A 25,802-nucleotide genomic window follows, 5' to 3' on the forward strand; every position below is an offset into this window, starting at 1 on the left:
AAAAGATAGGTCTGACAAGATTGGTTGATGGATGATAGATGGAATGTAGAGCACGAGAGGGGAGTCAAACGTGCCTGTTTCCACCAGGAGCAATGCCTGCTTGCACAGACAGCATAGTAGGGTCAGGCCCTGAGGCCAAGGTCTGCTGACTGAAAGCGTAGATGTCTTTCTTGGTTACAACCTTTCCTTTGTGAAAGTCTGTTCTCTCTTGCCTCAGATATGCTATCATATAAGTATTAAGACAAATAATAAAAGTCAGATTACCAGTTGCAGCTCTGTCACTTACCAACTAGGTATCCTCAGGCAAGTTACATAGACTTTCCAAGCCTCAGTTTCTGATTCTGGAAAAATGGGACAACAGTAGCTTCTACACAGGATTGTTGGGGATACTGAGATAGTATATATAAACAGACTTGGTGCAGAGCCCAACAGAGAGTCAGGGCTTAGAAAATACCTACATTAAACCACTTCCCAGTTAAAACAAGCACACAGAAGACTACAGAGTAAGGGTTATCTTTATTTGAATTGCAAAGTATAAACATGAACCAAGTTTGGAAATACAGTTTTAGAAATACAAGTTTGGAAATACAGGTTTGTAACAGTTCAGTAATGGCACCAGAAACTTCCAGAAGGGACCATGACAGCATACCTTTGTAGTTTGGGTGAGGTGGGTGGGATTACACAAAAGCCCTCCCCACCTCCATCCTTCTCTGTAGCAATTGGTAGGTTATCAATTACTAAGAACAGTCAGCTCCAATGTTTCCTGTTCCTCCTCAGCCTTTTTCTTTGTGAATACCTTCTCTAGGTTATCCCCTGCTGCATTGACCCCTGCATGGAGTAGCACCAGAAGAACGGCAGGAGTAAGAGAAATGTCTTGACACAAGGGACAGTGAGTTCCCACTCTGTGGACCTGGGCCCACGGAGAGTGAGGGGCCAGGAAAGCTGGAGGCATGGAAGCCCAACCTCTTCTGGGATTGGGCAGGGAGAGGACACAGGATAACACTGATATCTGTTACATCTTGACATCAGCACCGCGGGCTTTCAAAACACAAACGGTAGACACAATCGCCTAGGCAAGACTGCAGTCCAACTCACAGAGTGGATCTGACAAAGTTAATTCCTACATCCTGACCATACAGAACTCCCCCTGTGGCACTCTGATCATGGAAGATCTTCAGAAATGTGGACAGACAATGGATGACTACAGATGGGTCACAGAGCCATCTCATGTTTGCAGCAGAAGAGTCTAATGTTGAGCCAGATGGTGGGGGATGTGGGGTGGAGGGCCAGGAAATTTCCAAAGTAACAGTCTAGGCACTTGAAAAATTATTGTTAGATTGTTAAAAACTAAATAAATTAACATACATAGAATAAAATAAATATATAATTTAAGAGGCATTTTACAAACAAACAAACAAACAAAAATAGTTGTTATTTTTCCATCTGGGTAGAAGTCCCAAAATTCAGAGTTCTCAGGTCTATGGTATTTCACAGTTAACCCATCAAATCCAGCGCTGGAGGGTCCAAATGGCAGATCCCTTGGTGGTGACTTGAGTACATGGCTTCTCGATCTTTGTTACTTTCTTCCAGTCCCCAAATCTTTCTTTCTTCCTCTCCTTCTGTTTTTTCAGTCAAAGATCCTGGAGCATATGGAATTTAACTGGCATTTTTAATCCAGAAGAGAAGTGTTCAAACAAACGTATGGGGGTAAGTAGGGCTTGGTGCAGGAGAATCAGGACACGAAGGTCCCTCACTTTTGCTTTCTTCTGACCCAGATCCCACTGGACATATTCTGTTTGGCACTTGAAAGCTCTGGTATTTTGGCAAAGCAATTATGGGAGGCCCAATCTAGATGGCAACTGGGGATGAAGCAATCTTCATGGCTAGCTGTGAAGTCCTTCCCCTCTGTAGAATCTGTGATCAACTTGTATCTTCTCAGAGGTAGCAGTCCCCAGCTGATTCCTAAAGTACAAGAAGAAGGTATTTAAAGCTGGATCCAGCTTAAGAGGTCTTAAGAGTCTCCTAGGTCCAGCTTTAAGAAGTGGAAAATCTAAAAACAAACAACAACAACAACAAAAAGAAGTGGAAAGATCTTCTGAGAAGGGGTGGGAAGGAGAGGAGAAGAGGATGGGAGAAGCTGTCTTCTCAGGCATCTCTCTTGGGTATCTCTCTGGCAACTTTCACCCTAAGTAGAGATGCAGCACTGACAAGCTTTTTGAAAATAATTCCGCAATGGGTCCCTGACTCCATGGAAGCCTGCCCCCTAACTCCCAGTCAAGAGAAAAATGCCTAGAAAGAAGAATCCAGCATGTCTGGATCTCTTCCTAGATCCAGGAAAGGCGGTGATGGTACCATGGGGCAAAGGATGGACCATTACCTTGAGCGCAGGTTCCTCTCAGTGGGACGTAGTCATGCCCAACTTCACTTTCTCTTCATTTTCCACATCATAACCTCCTCTCCTGTGGTACCTGAGGAAGGTAAGTTTTGTGAGCAAGTTCTGCCTGCTGTAACAGGGTGTGGGTTCCAGAGCTGGCCCTCCTAAAAGATTCTGGCGCAGTGATTCTCTTCACATTTGGAAAAACCCAGAGGACATGGTGGGTCAACAGACCTCTGCCCAAAGGTCCAAATGCCCATATCCAAAGGATGCCTGTCTCTTAATTGCAGGCCACAATTTGCCAAGAGTTTTCATCTAATTTATACAATCCTCACAACATGTTTATGAAGTAGGGGAACAGAGATTACAATCCCTGGAAGATTACAACTCTTAGAAAGACAGGTAATTAGATCCAGGTCTCACAACAGATGAGCTGCACTGCTTATAAATGGGCACAGAGTGCTTAATAGGTCCCTCCGATCTAGAACAGAAGCAGGATCAGAAGTGTGGCCTGAGGTCCAGATGCCTCAGATTTAGAAAAATATACCAATAGCACCATTCATGCTCCGTTGACCAAATCACATCCTGATGCCAACAGAAAATAGAGAAAAAAGAACTGTGTGAAGACGTGGCTTCATGGGAGGGCTGCAGAGCCTGCTAGAACAGGACATCCTATGACCTGGTGACTTTGGCCCTGGGCTCTAGACACTGGACACACGTCATACCAAAGAAGCCAGGCTCTTGGAGGGCCCGTACCCAGGAATGTCAGTCAGGCTCTTAGCCCAGGATTTGGCAGAGGGTAGGGGGAGTACGGGGTGGGGTTGGAGGTTTGGAGGGCTCATGTGACCATCAGATAAAAGATCCTAACGAAGGAGAAATAGAAGTGATTTTCAGAAACAGCCTGTAACACTCACCAAAACATGAGAAGCCCCATGATGACCAGCAGACAGACGGATGACAGCACCACAGCCACCACAACCAGGATGGTTGTGTGATCGTACGTATATAAGCGATTCTTCACCGGGAGGCTCAGCCCGTGGCACCTCTCTCCGTGATAACCTGGGTGGCAGCTGGTCCAAAACAGAACAAAGCAGAGACGAAGTTAGTGGTCTGGTTTCACTCCTGGTGATGGGCTGCCTACATAAGCCAAACTCCACTCCTCACAGCTTCAGCCTCTCTGTCTCTGTGATCCCTGTTGCTCCTCTATTCTTTTCTAGTACAAGGCTCTTTGGAAGCCCCTCTAAAGGCTCTGTGGCATTCCTCCTTCACTCCAAGCCCTCCCCTTCTTCATTCCCTTTGGTTTTCTGGCCCCAGAATCCTGCTCCAGGCAGGAAAAAAGGACGGACTGCAGGTTTTGGCTAGATAGGTTCCACTTGTGGATGATTAACTACATGTGTGTAAAGATGTTGTTTCAGTCAGTTCAGAGGACTTAGGCACATGGGTTGAACTGAGGGGATTCAGTATCACTCTCTCTAGTGAGGCCCCTCATCACTCTGACCCAGAAATAAACCCAGCCTTCCCCACCGATGCTCCCAGCAGCCAGTCCCTCTCTGCCACTGCCCAGCCTATTAATAGGCCTTGTTCCTTTGCCAGGAGTCGTTTTTCTCAAGTTTCCTTCATTTAACTCCCAGCTCCCCCTGGGTGCAAGGCCCAACTTGAAAGCTGAATTCTGGCCTTTGACCTCTGAACATCCAGCTATCATCCCAAGACAAAGCAACAAAGCAAGAAAAACATCTTGCCCAGCTGTCCTGCCAGCGCATTTTAGATCATCAGAAACAACCCCCTCGGCTTTTTCACTCAAGAAATAAATCAGGAGCTTCCCTGGAGGTCCAGTGGTTAAGACTCTGTGCTTCCAAGGCGGATTTGATCCCTGGTCAGGGAACTAGGATCCTTGCCACAGGGCATGGCCAAAAAGAAAAAGAAAGAAATCACAGGCAACAGCCTCTTCTAACACAAAACTTTTCCTGGAAGCTCTTGGGAAGACTGAGAAATGCCCACTGTTGATCAGGCACATTCATGTCCCTTTCTTTATCTGAGCAGCCCACGGATCCTTTGATGTAGGTAGGAGCCCATGTCACAGAAAGGCAGAGAAATTTTCCCCATGGTCACACAGCAGGGCAGAAACACAGATGCAGACTGTCTGACGCTGAACTCAGCGTGCTGCTCACTCGCATCCACGAATGCCTAGTCACGGAAGTGGTGGCACTGTCTGCCCATGGCCTTTAGGCCATTTGCTGCAAAAGGAAGCACCAAGAAGTTGGGGGCCCTTTATTCTGAACTGCACATCCTCTGGGGAGAAGGTGAGGCACCTGGCTCCTCAGAGCAAAGCATCTCTTGTTCCTGTGGAAGGGTAGCAGGCAAGTTCCAAGGAACAGACCGACGCCAGCCCAGGGGCAGGCTGCCCCTGCCATCCTGCCCAGCACCTCTTCCTCTCCCATCTCCTGCACGTTTTGAGAACCATCTCATTGCAAGATAAAGGTAGGTCAGGCCCACAGCACAGAGTTCCGTGCCCAGCCTCTCCACACAACTGTCCCATCGACCCAGGTGGGCAAGATAATGACCCCTCTTCTTGCCGGGACATACAGGATGCTCTCAGGAGAACCCCTGGAACATCACCTGTGCACCACACTTTACAAGACACTATTCTTATCAACTAGCTTAACTAAGACAACACCCTGGTAGGCAGCAATAGCCTCTTTTACATATTGAAAGACTAAGATTAAGGTCAGAAGAGAGTAAACAATTTGCCAAATGTTTCAAAACTAGAGAGCAGAAGGGCCAAATTCCAAATTCATAATTCTTTCCATTCTGAACACTGTTACCCCAAGGAAACACATATCTGATGGGCTTGATGGATTTTGGGGGTTGTCTGACTCTGATTTCTTAATTATTAGTATCTTGAATGATAAATAAATAATAATTAATAGCACACATTATAAGTTTACTATGAGCCAAGTACTGTGCTAATGGCTTTACAAGGATCATTTCTTCTTAAAAATATCCCTCTGAAGTAGGAGTTACTATCTCCATTTTAAAGATGAAGGGACTGAGGTTGGACTTCTGTTAGATAACCTGCCCAAGACTACACAGTGTGTGAATGGTAGAGTCGAGTCAAGATTCAACCCAGTAATCTGGCTGACTTCAGAGACTGTGCTTTCCTGGGGGGAGGGGAGCTGAAGTTGAGTCTGTTTTTCACTTCAAGCCCATCATTCAAACCCCACAGGTACTTACTCAGATGATAGAAATAAAGCTTGGTCTCAGAGTCCCGCAATTCAGTTACATAATCCCTCCACCCCCTCCGCCACCCTGAGTCAAAAGGATAATAATGTAAACATCCTAATATTACCCACCTCCCCCTCCCTTTGTAGACAACTCCTGGCTCCCCCAGGGAAGGGGCATTCCAAGCATCCCAGGGTGGTGACAAGATCGTGTCTCTTGCCCAGAGCCGGCGACCCATCAAACTGGGACGTGTTCCTCCTACCCACGTCTGTGGCCCGTTTCAGAACGTGTATTATAACAGAACCCTCTAGAGTCCAGAGACATCTTCCAAGTTGGATTTCTCCATGCCTATCCCAGGAGGTGGAGGGGCACCATTTGGCAGAGGGGACTCTGAATATATGAGTTCCAGACTGGCTCTGCTACTATTTCTAGCCAGGTGATCTGGAGCAAGGGAGGGTCACGTTTCCAAGCTTTGATTTTCTCATGTGAAAGACAGGAATAATAAGTGCCTACCTCACTAGAGCTTTATGAAGATCAAATGAGATAATATGGATAAAAGCACTGAATAAAGGCCAAATCCCACTTGTGTGGGAGTTAATCAGATTCCAGAGGATACTGCCCATATCCTTAGGAAAGGGGTACCAGAGTGAGAGTCAAGGGGAAGGGGGCTCGCTATTGCTTCTTGGCAACTGGGCAGCGAGGCCAAGTAGAGCCCTCTTTCAGCCCTGAGTCCTCCTCAGGCTAACTGTCCCTAGACTTCCTCCAGCCACAGGAAATTTTGCAGTCAATTTCTGGGTCAGCAGCTCGTCAGGAGCCCCAGGAAACTGCTCTTTGAGGGTAACATTTGGCTGGTGACACAAAAGGGTTTTCCTGTGGATTGATGGCTGTGGAGGGCTGGTTTAGGAAGCTGGCCAGCCTCAAGCTTACCACGGCAGCCTGGACACACCCTGGCTGGCAGTTGCTGGGTCTGGAGGCTAGAAGGAGCCACAGAGGGCCCCAGATTTAGGTGCCCAGATGTCACATTCTCCCAAACCAGGAGCTCTGTGTCTTTTTGCTGCCTGCTGCCCTGAGTACCAAGGGCTGGAGGCAGGAGGCAGAAAAACCAGACACAGAATCCAGCCCCTTGAAAATCTTGCCTTGGAAGCAGACAAAGTCGTCACATCAGACTTCAACCTGTTCTTCAACTAGTAAAAGCCTTAAGAGACCTCTAGTATAATAGCTGCTCTCTATAAAACTGTGCTCCAACTCTGTAAGAACAAACGGGGAAGAAGGAAGCAAGCCAACACCTAGTGCAGCCTGGGGGCATGAAAAGCATGTTGGACTGGAAGTTAGGCACCTGAGTGCCTGTCCTATTTCCACCCACTTTATTTAGCTGCTGATCTCAAACCAAATCATTTCCTACTTCCGGGCTCCAGTTTCCTTATCTTTCAAGTAGAGACAGTAAGCCCTGCCTAACCAGCAGAGTGTTTTTGAGAATACAGGGCTATATTTTCCCATCCCCTAGAATAACTGGCACCAAGTGGGTGGTCAACATATACCTGTTGGGCTCAATTCATATTAAATGTAAACTGTTAAGCTCCAGGAAAAAGGAGAGAAGGCATCATCACAGTCTTCATCACCATCCCTAGGGGCACCTTGGCCCTGGACACCATTACCTAGGTTCTTTGGGCTTAGGTGGTCGGTCGAGCCCAGGTGTCCAGGAGAGCAGCCTTACAAGGGTTCTCAGCTGAGCAATGGGAGTCCATCCACCAGTGCCCTGGCCAGTTCAGCCCAGACAGATTCCTGGCCTGAATCCATCTTGACAACCCTCAGAGTCACTGCCTCCACCCTGTGTTAATGAGGCCATTTTACAAATTTAAGACAAACATTCCCTGCCCTGTCCCCAGACCTCTGGAAGAAGAATATGGGGACTGTTTAGGTTACTCTTAAGCATCCCCATCCAACACCAAGTTCCTGATACAGATATTAAAGGAGAGGACCCACAAGTGACTGTGGACATGGAGAGGGGTGATGGATCCTACTGCCAAATACAGGGCAACTCTGCTATATGAGATCAGATGGCAAAAGGAAGCTTAAAAAAAAAAAAAATCAAAGGATCTGTACCAATCACAGAAGCAGAAGTGCCAGGCAGCCAAGCCTTCCTGCCACGCTGGGAGGCAGTGTGCACACAGTAGTTTCCTGATCTGCCCAGAGTCTCCCAGGTCACAGAGGCTGCCTCCCCATAGAAACTCCAGCCCAACAGAAGAGAGGGCATGATTGCAGCCTGATGTGGGTGTGGGTCTTGGGTACAGTGGTGACATTATGCCTGCCACAGAGCATGGCAGTGTCGTCATCCCTGAGGGACTGCCAAGGCAGCCGTTTGCTGGGCTCAGCCTAGCAGAGTAGCTGGGGAACCCATGGCCCCTCCACCCACACCCCTGCCCAGGGAAGGGGTGGTGCCGTCTGACCGGGGGCTGATGCCTACTGAGATGGGTTCTATTTTCCGTTAATCCTGCACAAAGGAAGTGTTCTCCCACCCCCATGGCCAAAGGTCAATACCCACCACGTCCCCCACATCCTGGCCCTCGCTGGGGTGAGGAAGAAGGGTTTCTCCCTGCTCCCACAATGATTGCTTTCTGTACAATCCTGCCATGCCTTACAATTAACCCACATCTGCTCACTCACATGCACATTTGTCTGAGCACACCTGCACAGCACACGTCCAAAGGTACCTCGTACCTGCCTGCAGGACTTAGGAAAGGAGGCCACGGGAGCTGCACTCCGCCCAGGAGCCCCACTCTGCCGTGTTTCCTACTCGCTTCTCCCATCTGGAGTAGGGCATGAGGCAGAGATGAAGAACCTGCCTTCAGGTGTCAGCTCTCTTAGTCACATGCTCATTTCTGAACAAGCAGGAAATGCCCCCAAAGATGAAAGAGCGTCACAAACCCACGCCACAGGAAATTGCATCCTATGTTGGGGGGAGCCCCTTCCGCTGACTAAAAATATTTCCCCTCCTCCCAACTTCCTCCCAGAGGGTGAGAAGAAACTGAGTGGATTTATGAATTCAAGGAACAGTGATAATGGAAGAACAGCCACTAGGCTGACAGACCGAGCTGATAACAGCCCCAGGGAAGGGACACTTACATGCAGGTTGGAACCCGGAGCTCCTTCACGTATTTGCATTCTCCATGGATGCAGAAGTCCTTGTATCTCCGAAGACATGGGTTTCTCTTCTTCCCTAACCCCTTGCCTTTCTTCTTTCTTTTCCCACGCTCCTCCTTGCTTGGTGTGGCCAGAGCTTGTGGCTTGGAGGAGAAAGCAGCTGCAGTAGAAAAGTACCCTGTTAAGTCTTTGACTCCCTCAAGGGAAAAAAAAATCAGAACAGCACAGTGTTTGGAAGGACACTTTGATTCTACCTAAAGTCAGAGTCTGGGCAGACCACCCAAAAGTGGTAGAGGAAGTAGAGGCTGGTGGGGGGGTCCCAACGAAGGCATTTCACAACCTCATTTTAAGAATCTCATTCTAAGAATGCTAGCTTCAGTTGAGTAATTGCAGCTGATTGGGCAATTCTACCGACCTCACTCCTACCCCTGTCTATACTCAGCTCCTACTCCCCCATACCCACTTGGTTCTATTTTGGCCTTAAATCAGCCTCATTTCCTGATGTTGCACTCAGTGACCCACTTACAGGAAAACAGTGTCAGAGATAAAAACTGCTTCTGGAGAAAGCACTTGGAGGGTATTTTAGAGGAAAGAGGTTTCTAAAATAATAATAATGCCCAGGCGGTACCCTCTGGGGTACCCTGTAGCACCAGGATACCATAAGCCCAGACCAGAACCCAGCTCAGGGACAGCAAGCAGGCCATCCCTGGTCAGACACTTGCTTCTTAACTTAAAAAAAATTTTTTTAATTTTAATTTTAAAAAATATTATTGATCTATAATTGATTTATAATATTGTGCTAATTTCAAAGAGCCTTGCTTTTTTGACATCAAGCAAAATATTTACCCTGCTCGGTGCTCTTTGCAGTTCACTACTTCTCGAAGGCCCATTTACATTTATCCCCAGATGTCCTGTTTATTGCTTTCTAGGATGGGGTGCCCAAGAGGCAGAAAGACGGAGAGCAAAGAACTACCAAAAGGAACTAGAACAATGATGGCTCTCTCCATTCTTTCGATGCTTCAAAGGAGAAAAACAATCTCACACAGACACCCAGCTGGGACTGACCTTGGGCTATGCCCATCAGCCCAGGGGTCTGACGCCAGTCTTCCCTCCCCTGTCCCAGCAGAAGAAAAGGTGCCTGCTGTCTATGGCTATAGGCACATGTCTGGCAGAAGGGTGAGCATCATACATTATTAGATTGAAGGCTTAGGATTCTGAAAGTAGAATTAACTTCAAAATATATGGCTTTCCATTTTCAGATGAAAAACCAAGGTCATGCAGGTTTGGGATCTGAAATGTGGTCTCTGGACTCCATATCCAGTGCTCTTCCCCAACACACTAAGCTGCCTCATACACCCCAGCAGTGTCCTCCTCCAGACAAGCCCAGAGCACTTGGGATGCTGAGCCAGGAACCAGACAATGAATGGGCTCTGAAGTCAGCAGAATGGTGCTCGAATTACAGCCATGTGATCCTGGGCAAGTCCCTTAATCTCTCTGAACCCTGAGGTTCTTGGTAAAAAGTGAACAGGCGTTCCTATTTCAGAGGGTTGCAGCAGGATTAATTAATTCACAATAACATGTTAAGTGACTAGAACACACTTAGTAAATGGTAACAGTTACTTATTTCAGGTGACAGGATCCCTAAACTTGAAAAATAGTCTTTGCCCAGCAAACCTGAGAAAAGAGAAGAGACAGGTGCCAATAGTCCCATAGTCCCCTGTTCCTACCGTGCAGACCCAGGCCCCTTCAGAACTCAGCCCCTTCAGAACTCAGAAGAGGCAGATGCTCAGAGGAAATTAGTGACCACAGTTGTGGTGAAACTGAGGCAGGAGGAAGGAGCCAATCAGAAAAGGGAGGGAGAGAGTGACAGGGTGACAGCCAGGCTCCTGCTGGGGAGAGGGAGCAGTGAGTCAGGTCTGCGAGGTATGAGGAGCTGTGTGGGTGGAGAGTGAGTCACAGCCCAGCTCTGCCCTGCCTAGGAGAGGGCCAGGAGAATCCAGGTTGTTCAGGCCAGGGGTGACCCCCGCCCCCTGGAGGGCTACTGTGAGAGGATGGAAGGTGAGAGCCCAGCCTCAGCTTTGGAGTGGACAGCACCTAAGGTAATCCCTGGGTAAGGAAGAAGAAGAGTGGCAGAAAAGCAGGCGGAGTTAGAACAGGTGGGTATCTTTCCAACCAAATATAGTCATTCCGGGGCTCCAGGGTTCAGTCCCTGCTCCACCCTCAAGAATCTCTGCAGGTGACTGGGGGCAGGGAAACAGGCGATACTGGAGGTTCTGGACTCTGCCCTGCACTTGTATGTACTTGGCCACAGTACCTTTGCTGGTTGAAGGATCCCACCTGGCCCTTCCTCCTCTGGAGCCCCTCTCAGGGTCTCCAAGTGGTCAGGAAGTATCCAGGCTTGTGAAGGATTTGTGGACACCCAGCATATCAAAACAGCTCTCTAGGGTCCCAGTGCTCGCCATTCACAGCCTCCCCAAGAGGTGCTGGCCTCACCTGGCAGGACCAAGTGTTCCTCATTCCCCACTGTTTCCCCAACTTGGAGACAGGTGGATGGAGGAGACTAATCCTGCACACCTGGTATGTGCCTAGCACCTCCACATCTGTGATTTTATACATAATAGTCAATTAATGTGGAAATTAGATCTTGTGCACATTTTTATATAGAAACTCTAGGGAAAGCATCTCAACCAGTCCTTGTTCCTGTCACCTAGCTTACCTCAGAGAAGAACACACAAAAACCCAAGCACCTTGCCTGTCTCAATTTGCCCCCAAGTATGCAGAAAGGCAGCAATGTGGCATGTGAGACCCGAGGACAAAAAAGATAACAGGACCTACGTTTTAGGATCCCCAAGGGAGCTTGTCAGGCCAAGAGGCTTTTCCTTGAAGTCCTCTCTTGAAAAGCTCCAAACCACAACTGTGCCCAATCGGCATAAATGCCAGATCCTATGATACTTCAACTGACCACCAGGGTCCGAAGATGGGCAGCCCTCACACGCACCTCTGAAAAGGTCCAGGTTTGCCTCTTCCAAGTCCAGGACTTCCCGGCCTTGGCCACCTCCCGCGGGCAGCAGCTGGTCCGTAGATTGAGTAGGGGAGTCCAGATTGCTGGTTCCAGCAGCCAGGCCTCTCCGAAGCCGCTCCAGGCTCTCGGCAGTCACCAACGCCGAAAGCACTGCGGGTAAGGGGCGAGGCCGCCTCAGACCCCCAGCCCAGACCCCAGTCGCCATGCACCGCGGCCGGCTCCCGCAAGCCAGGGAGCACGGGCCCCACTAAATGGCTCGCGCCGGGGGCGCTGCAGCGATCTTCCCCTGTGCCCCCAGCAGAGAGTCCCCATCCCCCCAGACCTCCGGGAGCGGCGGCAGCCCGCTTACCTGCAGCAAGAAAGAGCTTCAGCACCACCGACGGCAGCAGCTTCATGGTCCCGGACTCGGCGGAGGCGAGGCAGCAATCACTTTGGGGGGCGGCGACCACCGGACGCTGGCACGGGAGCCGGGAGGGAGAAGCTCTGGAGATCCCGGCGGGCACGGTCGGCTGCGGGCCTCTGGGTGCAAGCCTGCCTGGGATTTGCGCGGAGCTCGCGGCCGCTGGGCGTCTCTCTATTCACTCCGTCTGTCCGACCGCCCGAGCCCTAGTGCCTCAAGCAAGAGAGCCAGCTGCTTGCCGCGCGCAGCTCCCTGGGTCGACTGAGCACTCCTCGGCGTGCAGCCTGGAATAAGGCTCCGGGAGGCGCCGAGGCTCCGCCCCGCCCCCCGCGGCCCCCTCCCGCCTCCCGCTCTGGGATGCCGGCCGGGCTCCAGGCGCCGACCGCTCAGCCCCCGACCCCGCGGGCGCGGCGGGGAAAAGGGGCGGGAGAAAGGGGCGGCGCTCACATATTTTGGGACTAGGCCAGTGCAGCCGCGGCCTGACTGTGGGTAGGGCTGCTGACCGGCAGGTGGCGGGGACCAGTTCCTACCTTTCCCCAAATGCTGGTCCGCCGCTGCAACCTTGTGACCGCTGAGCTGCGCTTCGCCCTTGGACACCCCTCGTTCTTTCTTCCCTTCCAGGCCTGGTCCCTTCGGTTATCCGTGCTCTAAACCAGAGATCTCCGCCCATGTCTTCGTCTGAGTTTCAGAAACCTGCTTCTTTGCCTACCCACAAATCAAGGAGTAAATAATAATTAATTAATTTATCATTTAAAAATTAAACACATGAATGCTAGCAAGTGTCGTAAGCCTAAGGTTACCAGAGTTGCAGCTGCAGGCATCTGGTATCAACCCAGCAAAAGCAAAGGAAGTTAGTATTCTTCCATCCACTGGAGTGGCTTCTTTCCATCTTTGTCCCAGATGACATAGTCTCCATTAGGATTTTTGAACTCTGGATTATAATTCCCAGGCTTATAGAATTGAAGAAACACAGGCTGTGAAACAAGCCTCATACTTTTCTTTGTCTTGAAACGCCATCTTCTTCAACAGAAAAGCTGAGCCCCCTCCCACAGGACCCAGCTGGCTGGCCTAGGTTGCCACCTTCAACAGGTGCCAGGAGATTGATGTGTTTCTCTAACAATCTATGTATTTTTACAGAAATCCTCTGGAGTCAATGTCCTGACCCAAAGAAAAACTCTCAGTAGGCATTTCAGCTCCCAGGGACATGCTGGGGCGGGAGTTGTATGACACAAGGCTGGGTTGGCATTCAGAGCCCTCACATTGTGCCAGATAGAGCTGCTTGCCTGCTTCAGCCCATGTGTAGGGATAAAAACAGGCCTGCTATTTATACACAGCCTGTTCCACTCTCCCTCCCCATCCATAATTCTGCAGGAGTCCATGGGGCTCTGGCTTCTTAACTTGCCCCTAGCAACTCTCCCCAGGTTTAGGTTTCCATAGTGCCCTGGAATCACTATAGACCTAAGCTGGAATCCTGACTTGGCTTCTTACTGTGTGACCTTGGACAAGATGTTTAATCTCACTGAGTCTCAGTTTCCAAGTCTCTCAAATGGGAACAACAAAAATAATAATGCCTACTTTATAGAGAGCTTCTTGAAGATTGATCAAGGGAACAGACATGTTCTAGTAAATGTGCCATATTATTATCATTATTATTACTAAGCATTCTACATTGACCATTCCATTTCCTTAGAGACTCTTTTCTCTCTCTTCCCCACAGGTCTGAGGCTTCATGTGTGGTTGGGCTGGTTTTAGGAGGAAGCTTACCTATCGCCTATTTGGCCAAGCGCCACTGTGGGATTGTTCCTTTGGGTGATCAGTATCGGGCCTAGGACCTCAGTAGACAGTCACCACCCAGGCCACACCTTTGTTCTCCCTCAACAGCTGCCTGACAACCTGCTTCCCCACAACAAAACTGCCTCAGGGTTAGGGCTCTCCCCAGGGGAGGGTAGGGGGAACACTTCCTGACACCAGCCAGGTCACCCCTCCCCCCCGTCCCTGCCAGGGCCACACCCTGCTCTCCTGTCTCAGCCTGCCTCTCACACGCTCTGTCCTTCCGCCCTCTCACCCTCACATCAGTCGTAGCCCATTCATGGGGCAACTCCAAGTTTTCATCACACCTGTGAGCCTCACCCCAGCTATGTTTGTATGTCAGCCACTTTTTACAGGAAGGACCTGGAGAAAGAATTCAAAAGGCCTGGAATGGTTTGGGGACAGTCACTTCTCTCAGAACTTTGAGTGTCCTCTAATCTGAAAAAGAAATCACGGACTTACCTGGTGGTCCAGTGGTTAAGAATCCACCTGCCAACGCAAGGGACACAAGTTCGGTCCCTGGTCCCAGAAGATCCCACATGCTGTGGAGCAACTAAGCCTGTGTGCCACAACTATTGAGCCCACGAGCCCCAACTACTGAAGCTTGCGGGCTAGAGCCTATGCTACGAAACAAGAGAGTAGCCTCCACTCATCACAATCAGAGAAAGCCCACACGCAGCAAAGACCCAGCTCAGCCAATAAATAAATTAATTTCCAAAAATAGAAAAAGGAGGGGCTTCCCTGGTGACTCAGTGGTAAAGAATCTGCCTGCCAATGTAGGAGATGCAGGTTCAATCCCTGGTTCAGAAAGATCCCACGTGCCACAAAGCAACTAAGCCCAAGAGCCACAACTCTTGAGCCTATGCTCTAGAGCCTGGGAGTTGCAACTACTGAAGTCTGGGTGCCTAGAGCCTGTGCTCCTCAACAAGAGAAGCCCACAGTAAGAAGCCTGCACAACAACGAACCCAGCAGAGCCAAAAATAAATTAAAAATATTTAAAAAATAGAAAAAGGAATCGCAATTCATTCTGGGGCAGTATCATTAACTCATTTATTCCACAATCACTGAACACTTTTCAGGCACTAAGACACAGCAAAAAACAAGACAGCCAAGGATGTGCTATTATGGAGCTCACATTCTACAGTAGGGGGAGACAGGCAACACATTAAATAAATTAAAAAGGAAAATAGATCCTATGATGACAAATACTAAGATGAAAGTTAAGTTTTAATGGTATACTCTAGGATGCTATGTCCCAGTGCTCGGAACAACACTTTAGATTTGGTGACTGATTAGCAAAGGTCTTTCTGAGCCTGTGACCTGGAAGCTGATGCTTGAATAACAGAAGGAACCAGACTTGTGATGATCCACTGCTGAAGTATTCTAAGCAGAGCAACTCGGGCAAAGACTTTGAGGTAGAAACAAGCCTGGAGCACTCAGGGAACAGCTAGAAGGCCAGAAAGGAGGGAGGGTTAGATAACATTAAAGCAAAGACCAAGGACAGATAACAGAGGATGTTATAGGCCCCAGGTTGTTGTTATTGTTTATTTGCTAAGTCATGTCTGACTCTCTTTGAAAGCCTTTGAACTGTAGCCCACCATGATACTCCTCTGTCCAAGCAAGAATACTGGAGTAGGTTTCCATTTCCTTCTCCAGGGGTCCTCTCCTGCATTGGCAGGCAAATTCTTTACCACTGAGCCACCAGGGAAGCCCCCAAGCCCCAGGCAGATGCTGGTTTTTATTTCCTATCTCTGTGAGCATCAAAGGCGATGTCAGTGGGAAAGCACAGTTATAAAGGATTCTTTCACCTCCTCCCCTTTCTCCACCCAGGCCTCCTCATGCTCTTTGGCGTTCAAGCACCAAGGACACACTCCTGAGGAAGCAGACAGGCCACTCTGCTTTCCCTGACTATCTAGTGATGGACAATGGGCAACTGAGGCTTGGAAACCTGCTGGCCCTGGGCCACCAGTGAGTCCCAAGGGGGCAAATCCACAGCAGAAACCCTGGCATCCTGCTTCCTAGCTCTGTGCTGGGTTCCCAGGCCTCTGGAAAGGCAGGCTTCATGGGACCCTGAGTGTCACTGACTCTCTGCTAGGCCACACAGACCTACATTTGGGAAGAGCACTTGTGAGCCAGTGGGGAAGAGGTGCTGGTGGGTGACAAGAAAGGGGAGAAGGGGACATGAAGGGACCCACCTGAGTCCCTTCCCCAAATGTGGCTGAGATGTCTATGCAGGTCAATTGTTGCTCCCACACCTGACTGTGCATCAGAATTACCTGAGAATTTATTTAAGATAAAGAGGTCCAAGCCTCATCCCAGTTCTCCTAATTCAAAACTTCCTGGGGTGGGGCCCAAACATTTACATTTTGAGCATGTAATTCTGACATCAACCAGGATTTAAAGCACTGGTTTACATAATTAACTAGGGTAATGAATTAAGCATATGAGCAAAATCTGAACCTCTGAGGCAGAGACGGTCGAGCTTTAAGCAATGACACTTCCCATGTGCTCATAATGTTTCATAATCTTCACAACTGCCCTAAGACTAGATACTCCTCCCTATTTTAAAGGGGTAAAGCTAAAAACAGGTGAGTAACAGCCCAATGCCACCCAGTTATCAAGAATCTCAGACTCAATTAGAATTCCTCTCTTTCTTCTGGGCCTGTGCTCTTAAGGTTCAGTGCTACTCTGAACAAACACATGAGACGATGGCCACCCTCCCTCTGCCTCTACGGACAGTAACGTCCTCAGCTTCACTGAGGCTCAGTGCTCCATCTGTCCTGGGGGAGGTGGTAAGAATCTCTGCCTCACAGACTAGAAGGAGGCCTAGGTAAGAGCAGCAGGGCAGTTAACGAAATGGGTACACTCTCGGGAGCCAGACTGTCATGGGTTCAAATTTGGGTTCTGCTATTTTTCTAGCTTTCTAACTTTGGACATGTTAGTCAATTTCTCTGATCTATAGTTTGTTCATCTGCAAAATGGGGGCAATAATAATAGGAGAATAGGATGCCTGGCCCATTGTAGGTGCTGACTTGGTGACAGCCGCAGTTAAGAGCAGATACTTTCTTCCACTTTCTTCCTTCCCCCCATCCTTTCTTTCTTCCTTCATTCTTCCCTCCCTTCCTTCCAGTGGGAGTTTTGTAAGGTGCTGCTTTAACCTGGACCAGTCATCCTCAGTTGAAGTGGTCCCTCTCTGCTGGGAGATGGCCATAATTACCAATGAGACAGTGGCTCTGCAAGGCCACTCAGAGTTTCAGAAACCTCCACCCAAGAAAGAAGTCCTGACTCACAACATGTATCCCGTGGGGGAGGGATACAGCTGTCTTCTTCTTCTATTCTGACCTGGAGAAGTGAGTGCTAAGTGGACCCAGAGCTCAGCTGGCTGGGGAGACTGCTAAAGGAGGGGTTCCTCCATGGAGGATACTTCTATCACAAGGTGGCCATGGGCCCAGTTACCCAAATTTGGAAGCTCAGGGTAAGGGGTCATTGCTCCTATCCCAGTATGATTTCTCTCATCCATATCTCTTTCCCCATCAGAGCCGGTTGATCCAGCAGTTTTGGGGGTGCAGCTGGATTTCAACTCAGGCCTACCCTTTGAAGTCCCCTTGCACCTCCTATGCTGACTGGGGGCCCCTGGAGGAAGTGCCAGATAATGCTTCATGCATACCCAGGGGGTGGAGAGGCTCTGCTGTCTGATTGCCTCGAGTCAAGATCCTTTGAATAGGGTGAAAGTAGGGATGGATGGAGGGGGAGGTTAGAGGATATCTGGAACTCATGTCATCCACAGAAGATGTGGAGGAAAGGGATTTATGATGTGATTGGCGAAGGCCTGGATTCCAGGCCATCCTCCTCCATTTCTGGGCCCATTTCTGTGACTTCAAGAGATTTAAATTTGCAGTCCCAGGACTTTACCCCTTCAGTCATCCCCTAGCATAGACGGCTATGTGATTCTTGTGCATCACACAACCTGCCTCCCTCCTCAAGCCTCAGGTTCCTCTGTGTAAAATGAAACTTTGAAACAATTGTTCTGTATTCAGGCACTGGCCAGTGATGTCCATCCTGAACTGTTTGCAGTCATGTTGCTGCGAAAAGGCTTGCCGAGACAATTCTATGACGATCTACAGTGCCTGATCTACAAGATGTGATAACCTTTCTATGTGATAACCTTTCTCTCTGTGCCTCAACTTTGTCTTCTGATGGGAAGAGAATAACAATCTTCTTAGGGGGCTCTTGACAATTGAAGGAGATAGCACCTCCGAAAGTGCTTGGCAAAAGGGAAAGCACTATATGAATAGGCCAGAACTACTATTAACATCTCCAGAGCTCAGTCTTGGAACAAGGTCACATCACATCCTATACCAGGAATGTGTAAGTTTCGTTCCCTTTAGAAATGTGGTCGGGGCTTCCCTAGTGGCTCAGTAGTAAAGAATCTACCTGTCAATGCAGGGGACATGGGTTCTGATCTCTGATCCAGAAAATTCCCACATGCCTCGGAGCAACTAAGTCCATGCACCACAACTATTGAGACTGTGCTCTAGAGCTCGTGAGCCATCACTACTGAAGCCCGTGTGCCGTAAAGCCCATGCTCCGCAACAAGGGAAACCACAGCAGTGAGAAACCTGAGCACTGAAACTAGAGAGTAGCCCTTGCTCGCTACATCCAGAGGAAAGCCCCTGTGGCAATGAAGACCCAGCACAGCCAAAAATAAATAAATAATTAAAGAAAAAAAAAAAAAGGAAAGAAATTTGGTCACAGAGAGCTGCAATTTAACAACATCCATTTGCCTTTTTATTATTTTATTTTATTTTGGGGGCTGTGCCTAGTGGCTTGCAGGATCTTAGTTCCCCAACCAGGGATCAGGCCCATGCCCCCTGAAGTGGAAGCGCAGAGTCCTAACCACTGGACCACCAAGGAAGTTCCATTTGTTCTTTTTTATAACTTAGGATTGATCTAAGACAATGATTCACAAAGGAAGAGGTACTAACTCTTAGGGAACATTTTAGAAATCTGTGGGAAAGTTTTCATTGTCACCAATTGAGGAACCCAGACGGAGGAGCCTGGTGGGCTGCAGTCCATGGGGTCGCTAAGAGTCAGACACAACTGAGCGACTTCACTTTCACTTTTTACTTTCAAGCACTGGAGAAGAAAATGGCAACCCACTCCAGTGTTCTTGCCTGGAGAATCCCAGGGACAGGGGAGCCTTATGGGCTGCCGATTATGGGGTCGCACAGAGTCGGACACGACTGATGCAACTTAGCAGCAGCAGCAGCAGCAGGCATTTATTTGTGAGGGAAAGCTGTTGGGCTCACACTATTAAGAACTGCCTGTTGTGGAGAAGGAAATGGCAACCCATTCCAGTATTCTTGCCTGGGAAATCCCACAGACAGGGGGGCCTGGTGACTCCCTACAGTTCATGGGGTTGCAAAGAGCTGGACATGATTTATGGGGACTAAACAACAACAATGTGATATCTATTCATAGGTAAATCATATAGTATACTATGATTACTTTGTCTTTTCCAGTGCATTTTGTTTTCCCTGGAGTGAAATGATTTTCTGACGTTTTTATATTGGGTTAATTTTCTATGTACTTAGTAGTAATTCAAATCCAAACACTTCCTCAGTTATGTAAATCTCTTTTCAAAATCTTCAAGTTCATTGAGGGTTATGTTAAGTTTGTCTTCTTGAAGAAATCACTCCTAAAGTTCTCTAACAATGTGGGTTCAGTGTTCTCTTAGCCTGGTTCCCCGTTACTGTCACCCTCAGGATTCCTTCTGATTCTGCCTTGCGTTGGATCTTCTGAACCCTGGACCCCCATGTCTGTATGTATTCGATCCAAACCTCTGTTTTTTGGTAGAGGACATTCTCCGGTAGTTTTCTAATAAAAGGAGTTTGGGAGATGGAAAAAAAAGAATTGCCCCTGGGAATTGGAGGAAGCTTCAATGACATTTAAGATTCTTGATGGGTTGTTTGTAAAGGTGACTTGGACGGATGTGTCAATAAGCAATTTATGGGGGAAAAAATTGCCGCACATTCCACACTGCTGTTGAGTGTCCCACCAGACACTCATATGGGTAAAACTCTTGATTACAATTACTTGAACCTAATTCACACAGAAACACAAAAAGAGGGACTTCCCTGGTGGTGTTGTGGCTGGAACTCTGTGCTCCCAATGCAAGAGGTTTGGGTCTGATCCCTGGTTGGAGAACTTCTGCAGCTAAGAGCTCACACGCTGCAACTGAAGATCCAGCTTGCAGCTAGGACCTACAGCAAGGCCAAATAAATAAGTCAATATTTTTAAAAACACAAAAATGGTTTTTGCACTGTTTTCCAGGAATGGAATTAAGCGTGAATTATTAATTTTGGTGGTATTTGAGTTGCTGAACAAAAAACCTATATTTATATTTGTAGTTGTCACATTTCAAGACAAGTCTGTGTAGGTGCAAGTAATGGGCTACTTCATTGAGATTTCTAGAGTAGTTGTGGCCAAGAATTTGATATTCAAATATCATATTTTTAATCACGTTTATATTAATTAGGGTATTGACTATATATATATATATATATACACACATATATACATATGCACACATATATATTTTAATGCTTAGAGCACACCACGTGGCACACCACGTGGGATCTTTGTTCCTCAACAAGGGATGGAACCCATACAACCTGCATTGAGAATGTGGAGTTATAGCTGCTAGACCACCAGAGAGATCCTGGATATTGACTTTCTTTAAAGAGAAAAGTGTGCAGATAGGATATTATTGTTAACTTCATTTCAGAATATTAAAGGGTTGTTAATATCTTTGTAATAAAAAAGGAAATACTGATTCAGAAAGGGTTGAGAACCACTAACATAAGACATATTCACATGGAATATGAATATCTGTATCCTTTATAAAAGCACTGTTCTGGATATTACTACATATAAGGCCCCTGGCCAGTGCCTGAATGAAGTACAATAAATTCTCTTGTAGCTCAGTGTTAGAAAGTTTGGCTCATCTAGTATCTGGTAGAAGTACTTCCTTTTATGAGACAATGCAAGTGTAGAATTCATATGTTCCCTTTTTGCATCCACCGCCAGGAAGCTCACAGTTAAGCTTTTATGCTCAATTACAGTAATTATCCCCTATTCAGCATTATGAGGACAATTATTTCTTTCTTCTCCAATTTCATTTCATTACGGGGTTCTTTAATCCTTCTTTAAATACTTGTTTCTATGTCTCTTGCTGTCTAAACCTTTTCTGAAAGTAAGGAGAGCATAAGTAATTACTCTGAAACTCAACAATCACATACCTGCAGTTGCCTTTCCAACAATTCCTGAGCCTGGCAGTCTGGGTCAGAGGCGCCTGGTAGAGCGATTTAGGCTCAGACAGTTTTGCTCTTTTTCCTCTGCTTCTTTCTTTCAAGTGGTTCAGAGGTAAAGAATCTGTCTGCAACGCAGGAGACCTGGGTTCAATCTCTGGGTTGGGAGGATCCCCCGGAGAAGGAAATGGCAACCCACTCCAGTATTCTTGCCTGGGAAATCCCACGGACAGAGGAGCCTGGCAGGCTATAGTCCATGGGGTTGCAAAGAATCGGACATGACTGACGAGACTAACACGATTTCCTTTCATAGGCTCTCACTCTTCCACTCCAGATGGAGTCAGGGTATTGTGAGAAGTGGAAGCAGGCTCCAGCTGTTAGGGTACACTCCAAGTCTTGACTGGATGTTGGTGGTCTGGGGTCAAAGTGGGGTCAGAGAAGGGCACCCCAGCTCCAGGATGAGAGAAGCCCAAAGCTCCAGCTGGAGAGACCCTCCTTCCACACACACTCCACACCTTGTCTGAATCCCTCAGCAAGGAGGCTTTGAAGCTCAGGTTGAGGCATGCAACTGACCCCTTTTTAAACCCTGGGCCAACCAGACCCTAGCTCTGATCTTGAGCAAGGTACCTCTCTGAGCCTCATCTGCTTCCTCACCAGAAATGAGAATGTTAGCTATCTCAAAGGGCTACTACAAAGACTCACTGAGATAACCTGCAAGGTGTTCAGGCAGTGACTGGAACATAACAAGTGTTCAGAAAACCACCAGTGGCTGTTCATTCCAGTCTGCTCTGGGTTGGTATGACTCATAGGCCTGTCTACTGCCCCACAGCTGTGAGCTCCTGGAGGCAAGAGTATGCATTCAATTGTGGCTCCTCATTCATAAGCTTAGTGACTATGGCAAAGTGCTTTCCTTTCTGAGCCTCAGTGTCTTTACAATAAAATAAGGATAATGAAATACACCTAAAATTTGTGGTATGAGTAAAATTTGGAGGTATGGGCATTTGAAAATTTATTTTAGTTTTAATCTTATGAATATTTTCTGTTTTTTTCTATAATGTGACGTGAAGTCGCTCAGTCGTGTCTAACTCTTCGTGACCCCATGGACTGTAGTCCACCAGGTTCCTCTGTCCATGGGGATCCTCCAGGCAAGAATATTGGAGTGGGTTGCCATTTCCTTCTCCAGGGGATCTTCCCGACCCAGGGATCGAACTTGGGTCTCCCGTGTTGCAGGCAGACTTTTTATCCTTTGTGCCACCAGGGAAGATATTTTCTATAACAAATATAAGTTATTCATATAAGTCATTTTTTTCTAAAAAATGCTTTTTTTCTGGGAAAAAAAAGAAAAAAAACTTAAATTTATTGAATACTTGCTACTCAATTTTAGGTGTTGTTCCAAGCACTTTACATGCATTATTTCATTTCATTCTCACTCCCATTTTATAGATGAGAAAACCAAGTCTTGAGGAGCAATTTGTCCAGTTGGGTGTAAGTGAAGCTATACATACGATAAAATTGCATAAAACTATACACACAAACACACACAGACACATGAGCGCCAATAGAAACAAGTGAAACCTGAATAATGCCTGCAGTCTAGTCAACAGTGTTGTACTTATGTCATCATTGTGGTTTTGATGTTGTACTGTTGTTATGTGAGATGTTACCACCGGGGGAAGCTGGATGATAGGTACCAGCCAGAGACTTACTTTTTTTTCTTGCAACTTTTTCTATAATTAGACTCACATAAACAGTTTTTTAAAAATAAATTAAAAGTTTGTAAAAAGAAAGTTTTTTAAAAGCTTGTCCTAAGGATAATATTAGAAAATGTGCCACGCACAGTGGTTGGATGCAATTGACATTTCAGCATACATTTTCTTTTCTCTCCACTCTAGAAGTGACTATATTCATAGTTTTTAATAATAACAGCCTCCCTTTATTGTGTTTACTATTTACCAGGCCTATTATACATGCATTGTTTCTTTAATAAAGCCTATGAAGTGGGCACGTTTATAGGGTTAGGAAAACTCGGGTTCTGCGAGGATAAATCTCTTCTCCACTTGCTAGACAGTGACCAAGCTGGAATTTACACCCAGGCAGCCAGCTGGTGACATGGCTCCCCCATGTACTGCTAAAGGTCTGCTTTAAACACTGTCGCAGTTTTGGTAGAAGAAAACAGGTTCAGAGGCGGGAAGAGCTTTGCTCAAGAACACCTGACAAGTCTGTGACTGAGCCAGGAGGAGAACCAAGTCTTTGCATCCTGGGCCAGGGCATTTTCCAGGGCTCATGCCCAGTACTGATCTCTCAGACAGCACACTTTCACTGGCCCTGTCTGGGAGACCACTGATGCCCACAGACAGATCTTCACTCACTCCCTCATCAACCTGTGCAGCTCAGAGCACTTGAGACCTAAGAGAAAAAAGGGTCTGGAGAGGATGGAGGCATGGTGGCCCTCTACTATAGGCAGCCTGGGGAGCCAGAGTAGCTGGGGCCAGAGAGGGCAGGGCAAACCCTCTGAACTTTAGCTGGAGTAGGGGTGGGAAGGGAGGACATGTTTGTGAGGGGGTATTCATGCTAAATCCTGCTCCTGTCCCCCTCAGGCTTCCTTGAGTCACTGGCCCCTGGGGTTAGGACGCATTCTTGAAGGAGTGGTCACAGGGATTCCCTGAACTTTCAGTTCTTAGGCCAGTTTCTATTCATCCTGGATTGAAACCAATTTCCCCCCTCAGACTCAGCACCCATTCCCAACTGGTAATAGGGTGACTCGATCCTCTAATTCCTGCCCTGGGACCTCCGTGAACTTGGAGATATTTGCCACAAGTCCAGACCTGGAGTTGGTGGGGAATCCCATTTCTCAGAGAGGAAATGGGTCCCAGGTATCTAGTGGGGGGTTTGATTGACCCACATCAGATGAGCCTGATGGGTCTCTCGCCCCAGGCCTGTTGCTCCCCGCTACACCCCAAGGCAAGGCAAAGTATTCAAGGACCTCTTTCGTGCCGCCCCTCCATCTGTGCACTCTACGGGCCCGCGCAAGAAGCAAACTCCGCCGCTTGGCCCAAGGGAGCGGCTCTAGCGATCCAGTCCGCGGGGAGCAGCGCCCTCGTGTGGTCTCCAGAAGAAGCGCAGCGCTTCCCTTAGCCCCTCCCTTTCTATGAGCTCATTGAACAGGTATTTATTGAGTGCCACTAGGTGCTCTAGGGGCAGTGGTGAAGAAGATAGATAAAATATCTACTTTGTGGACTGTACGTTCCAGTGTGTGTGTGTGGAGGGGTAGGCAATAAACGATTAAAAATAAATAAATAAACAAGGCAGTTACTAGTAGTGACAATTGCCAGGGAGAAAATAAAACAGAGAAAAGTGATGAAGAAACTAAAAATTCCATGAGTAGGTAATGTCCGAAATGAGACTTAGGTGACAGGGATGCAGTCCTGTGATAATCTGGGGGTAAAAACCCTTCTTGCAGAGAGAAAAAGTGCTGCACAGACCCTCCCTCAGGAACAGGCTTCACGTAACAGAGGGAGGCCAGTGTGGCTGGAAAGGAGCGAGCAATGACAGAACAGTAAGAGCCCATCAGGGAGGTGGGCTGGGGCCAGACTATAGATCAGATCTTCAGGCCATGACAGAGTTTAATTATTCTACTAAGAGTAATGAGAATGTATTGTGTGGATTTTCAGCAGAATAAAAGGACCATTACGTTTGGATGAAATGGAAATGTAGTTTAAACATTAAAAATAAAAATAATAGGGCTTCCCTGGTAGCTCAGTGGTAAAGAATCTGCCTGCCAATGCAGGAGACACAGTTTTGATCCCTACTCTGGGAAGATCTCCCATGGCATGGAACAACTAAGCCTGTGCACCCAACTATTGAGCTCAAGCTCTAGAGCCCAAGCTCTGCAACCAGAGAAACCACTGCAGTGAGAAATCCACACCTTGCAATGAAGAGTAGCCCCACTTCATGCAACTAGAAAAAAGCCCTCGAAGCAACGAAGACCCAGAACTGCAGAAAATAAAAAACGAGATTATTAAAATAATAATATAATAGGGCTTCTCTTGTGGCTCAGCTGGTAAAGAATCTGCCTGCAATGCAGGAGACCTGGGTTCGATCCCTGGGTTGGGAAGATTCCCTGGAGAAGGGAAAGGCTACCCACTCCAGTATTCTGGCCTGGAGAATTCCATGGACTGTATAGTCCATGGGGTCGCAGTGAGCTGGACACAACTGAGCGACTTTCACTTACACTAACTAATAATATAAAAAGGTCCTCTTGGCTGCTTTGTGGAGAATGAAAGAGTGGAAGCAGAGAGATCTCCATAAGAAATTAGAAAGCTGCTGAAATAATTCAGGTGAGACATGATTATAGCTTGGAACAAGGAGGTAATGTTGGAAGTAGGGAGGTGTGGTTGAATTCTGGGTCTGTTTTGAAGGTTGAGTCAATAGGACTTGCTAACAGACCATGTTCTCCCTTGCTCATCTAGCTCCAGGAACTCCTCCACACACACACCCTAGGTGGCTCCTCCATCTTCACTGGGGGGC

General features: G+C 47.7%; 2 protein-coding genes and 1 long non-coding RNA gene across 4 annotated transcripts in view; 1 reads left to right on the top strand and 2 right to left on the bottom strand.

Annotated features, from left to right (window-relative positions):
- The window catches only part of PFDN1 (prefoldin subunit 1), a 115,315-nt gene extending 91,913 nt beyond the window's left edge, over positions 1–23,402 (bottom strand). For both annotated transcript variants that reach the window (XM_055555373.1, XM_055555371.1), the window contains exon 1: positions 23,392–23,402. The gene's annotated coding sequence lies outside the window, so the exon portion shown is untranslated. The remainder of the gene's footprint in view (positions 1–23,391) is intronic.
- HBEGF (heparin binding EGF like growth factor) lies at positions 498–12,437 on the bottom strand. The gene is made up of 6 exons (XM_055555369.1): positions 12,106–12,437; positions 11,733–11,906; positions 8,717–8,894; positions 3,289–3,444; positions 2,378–2,468; positions 498–1,962 (listed from the first exon to the last, which is right to left on the bottom strand). The coding sequence occupies exons 1-5, from the start codon at positions 12,149–12,151 to the stop codon at positions 2,396–2,398; spliced, it is 627 nt and encodes a 208-aa protein (XP_055411344.1). The 5' UTR covers positions 12,152–12,437; the 3' UTR covers positions 498–1,962; positions 2,378–2,395.
- Positions 11,760–15,454, top strand: LOC129633545 (uncharacterized). Its single transcript, XR_008705096.1, has 3 exons — positions 11,760–11,912; positions 12,778–12,879; positions 13,874–15,454. It is a non-coding gene; the product is annotated as an uncharacterized LOC129633545 (long non-coding RNA).
- Positions 23,403–25,802: the final 2,400 nt, after the last annotated feature.

This window comes from Bubalus kerabau, chromosome 1, assembly GCF_029407905.1.
Source record: "Bubalus kerabau isolate K-KA32 ecotype Philippines breed swamp buffalo chromosome 1, PCC_UOA_SB_1v2, whole genome shotgun sequence".
Classification (NCBI taxonomy): Eukaryota; Metazoa; Chordata; class Mammalia; order Artiodactyla; family Bovidae; genus Bubalus; species Bubalus kerabau.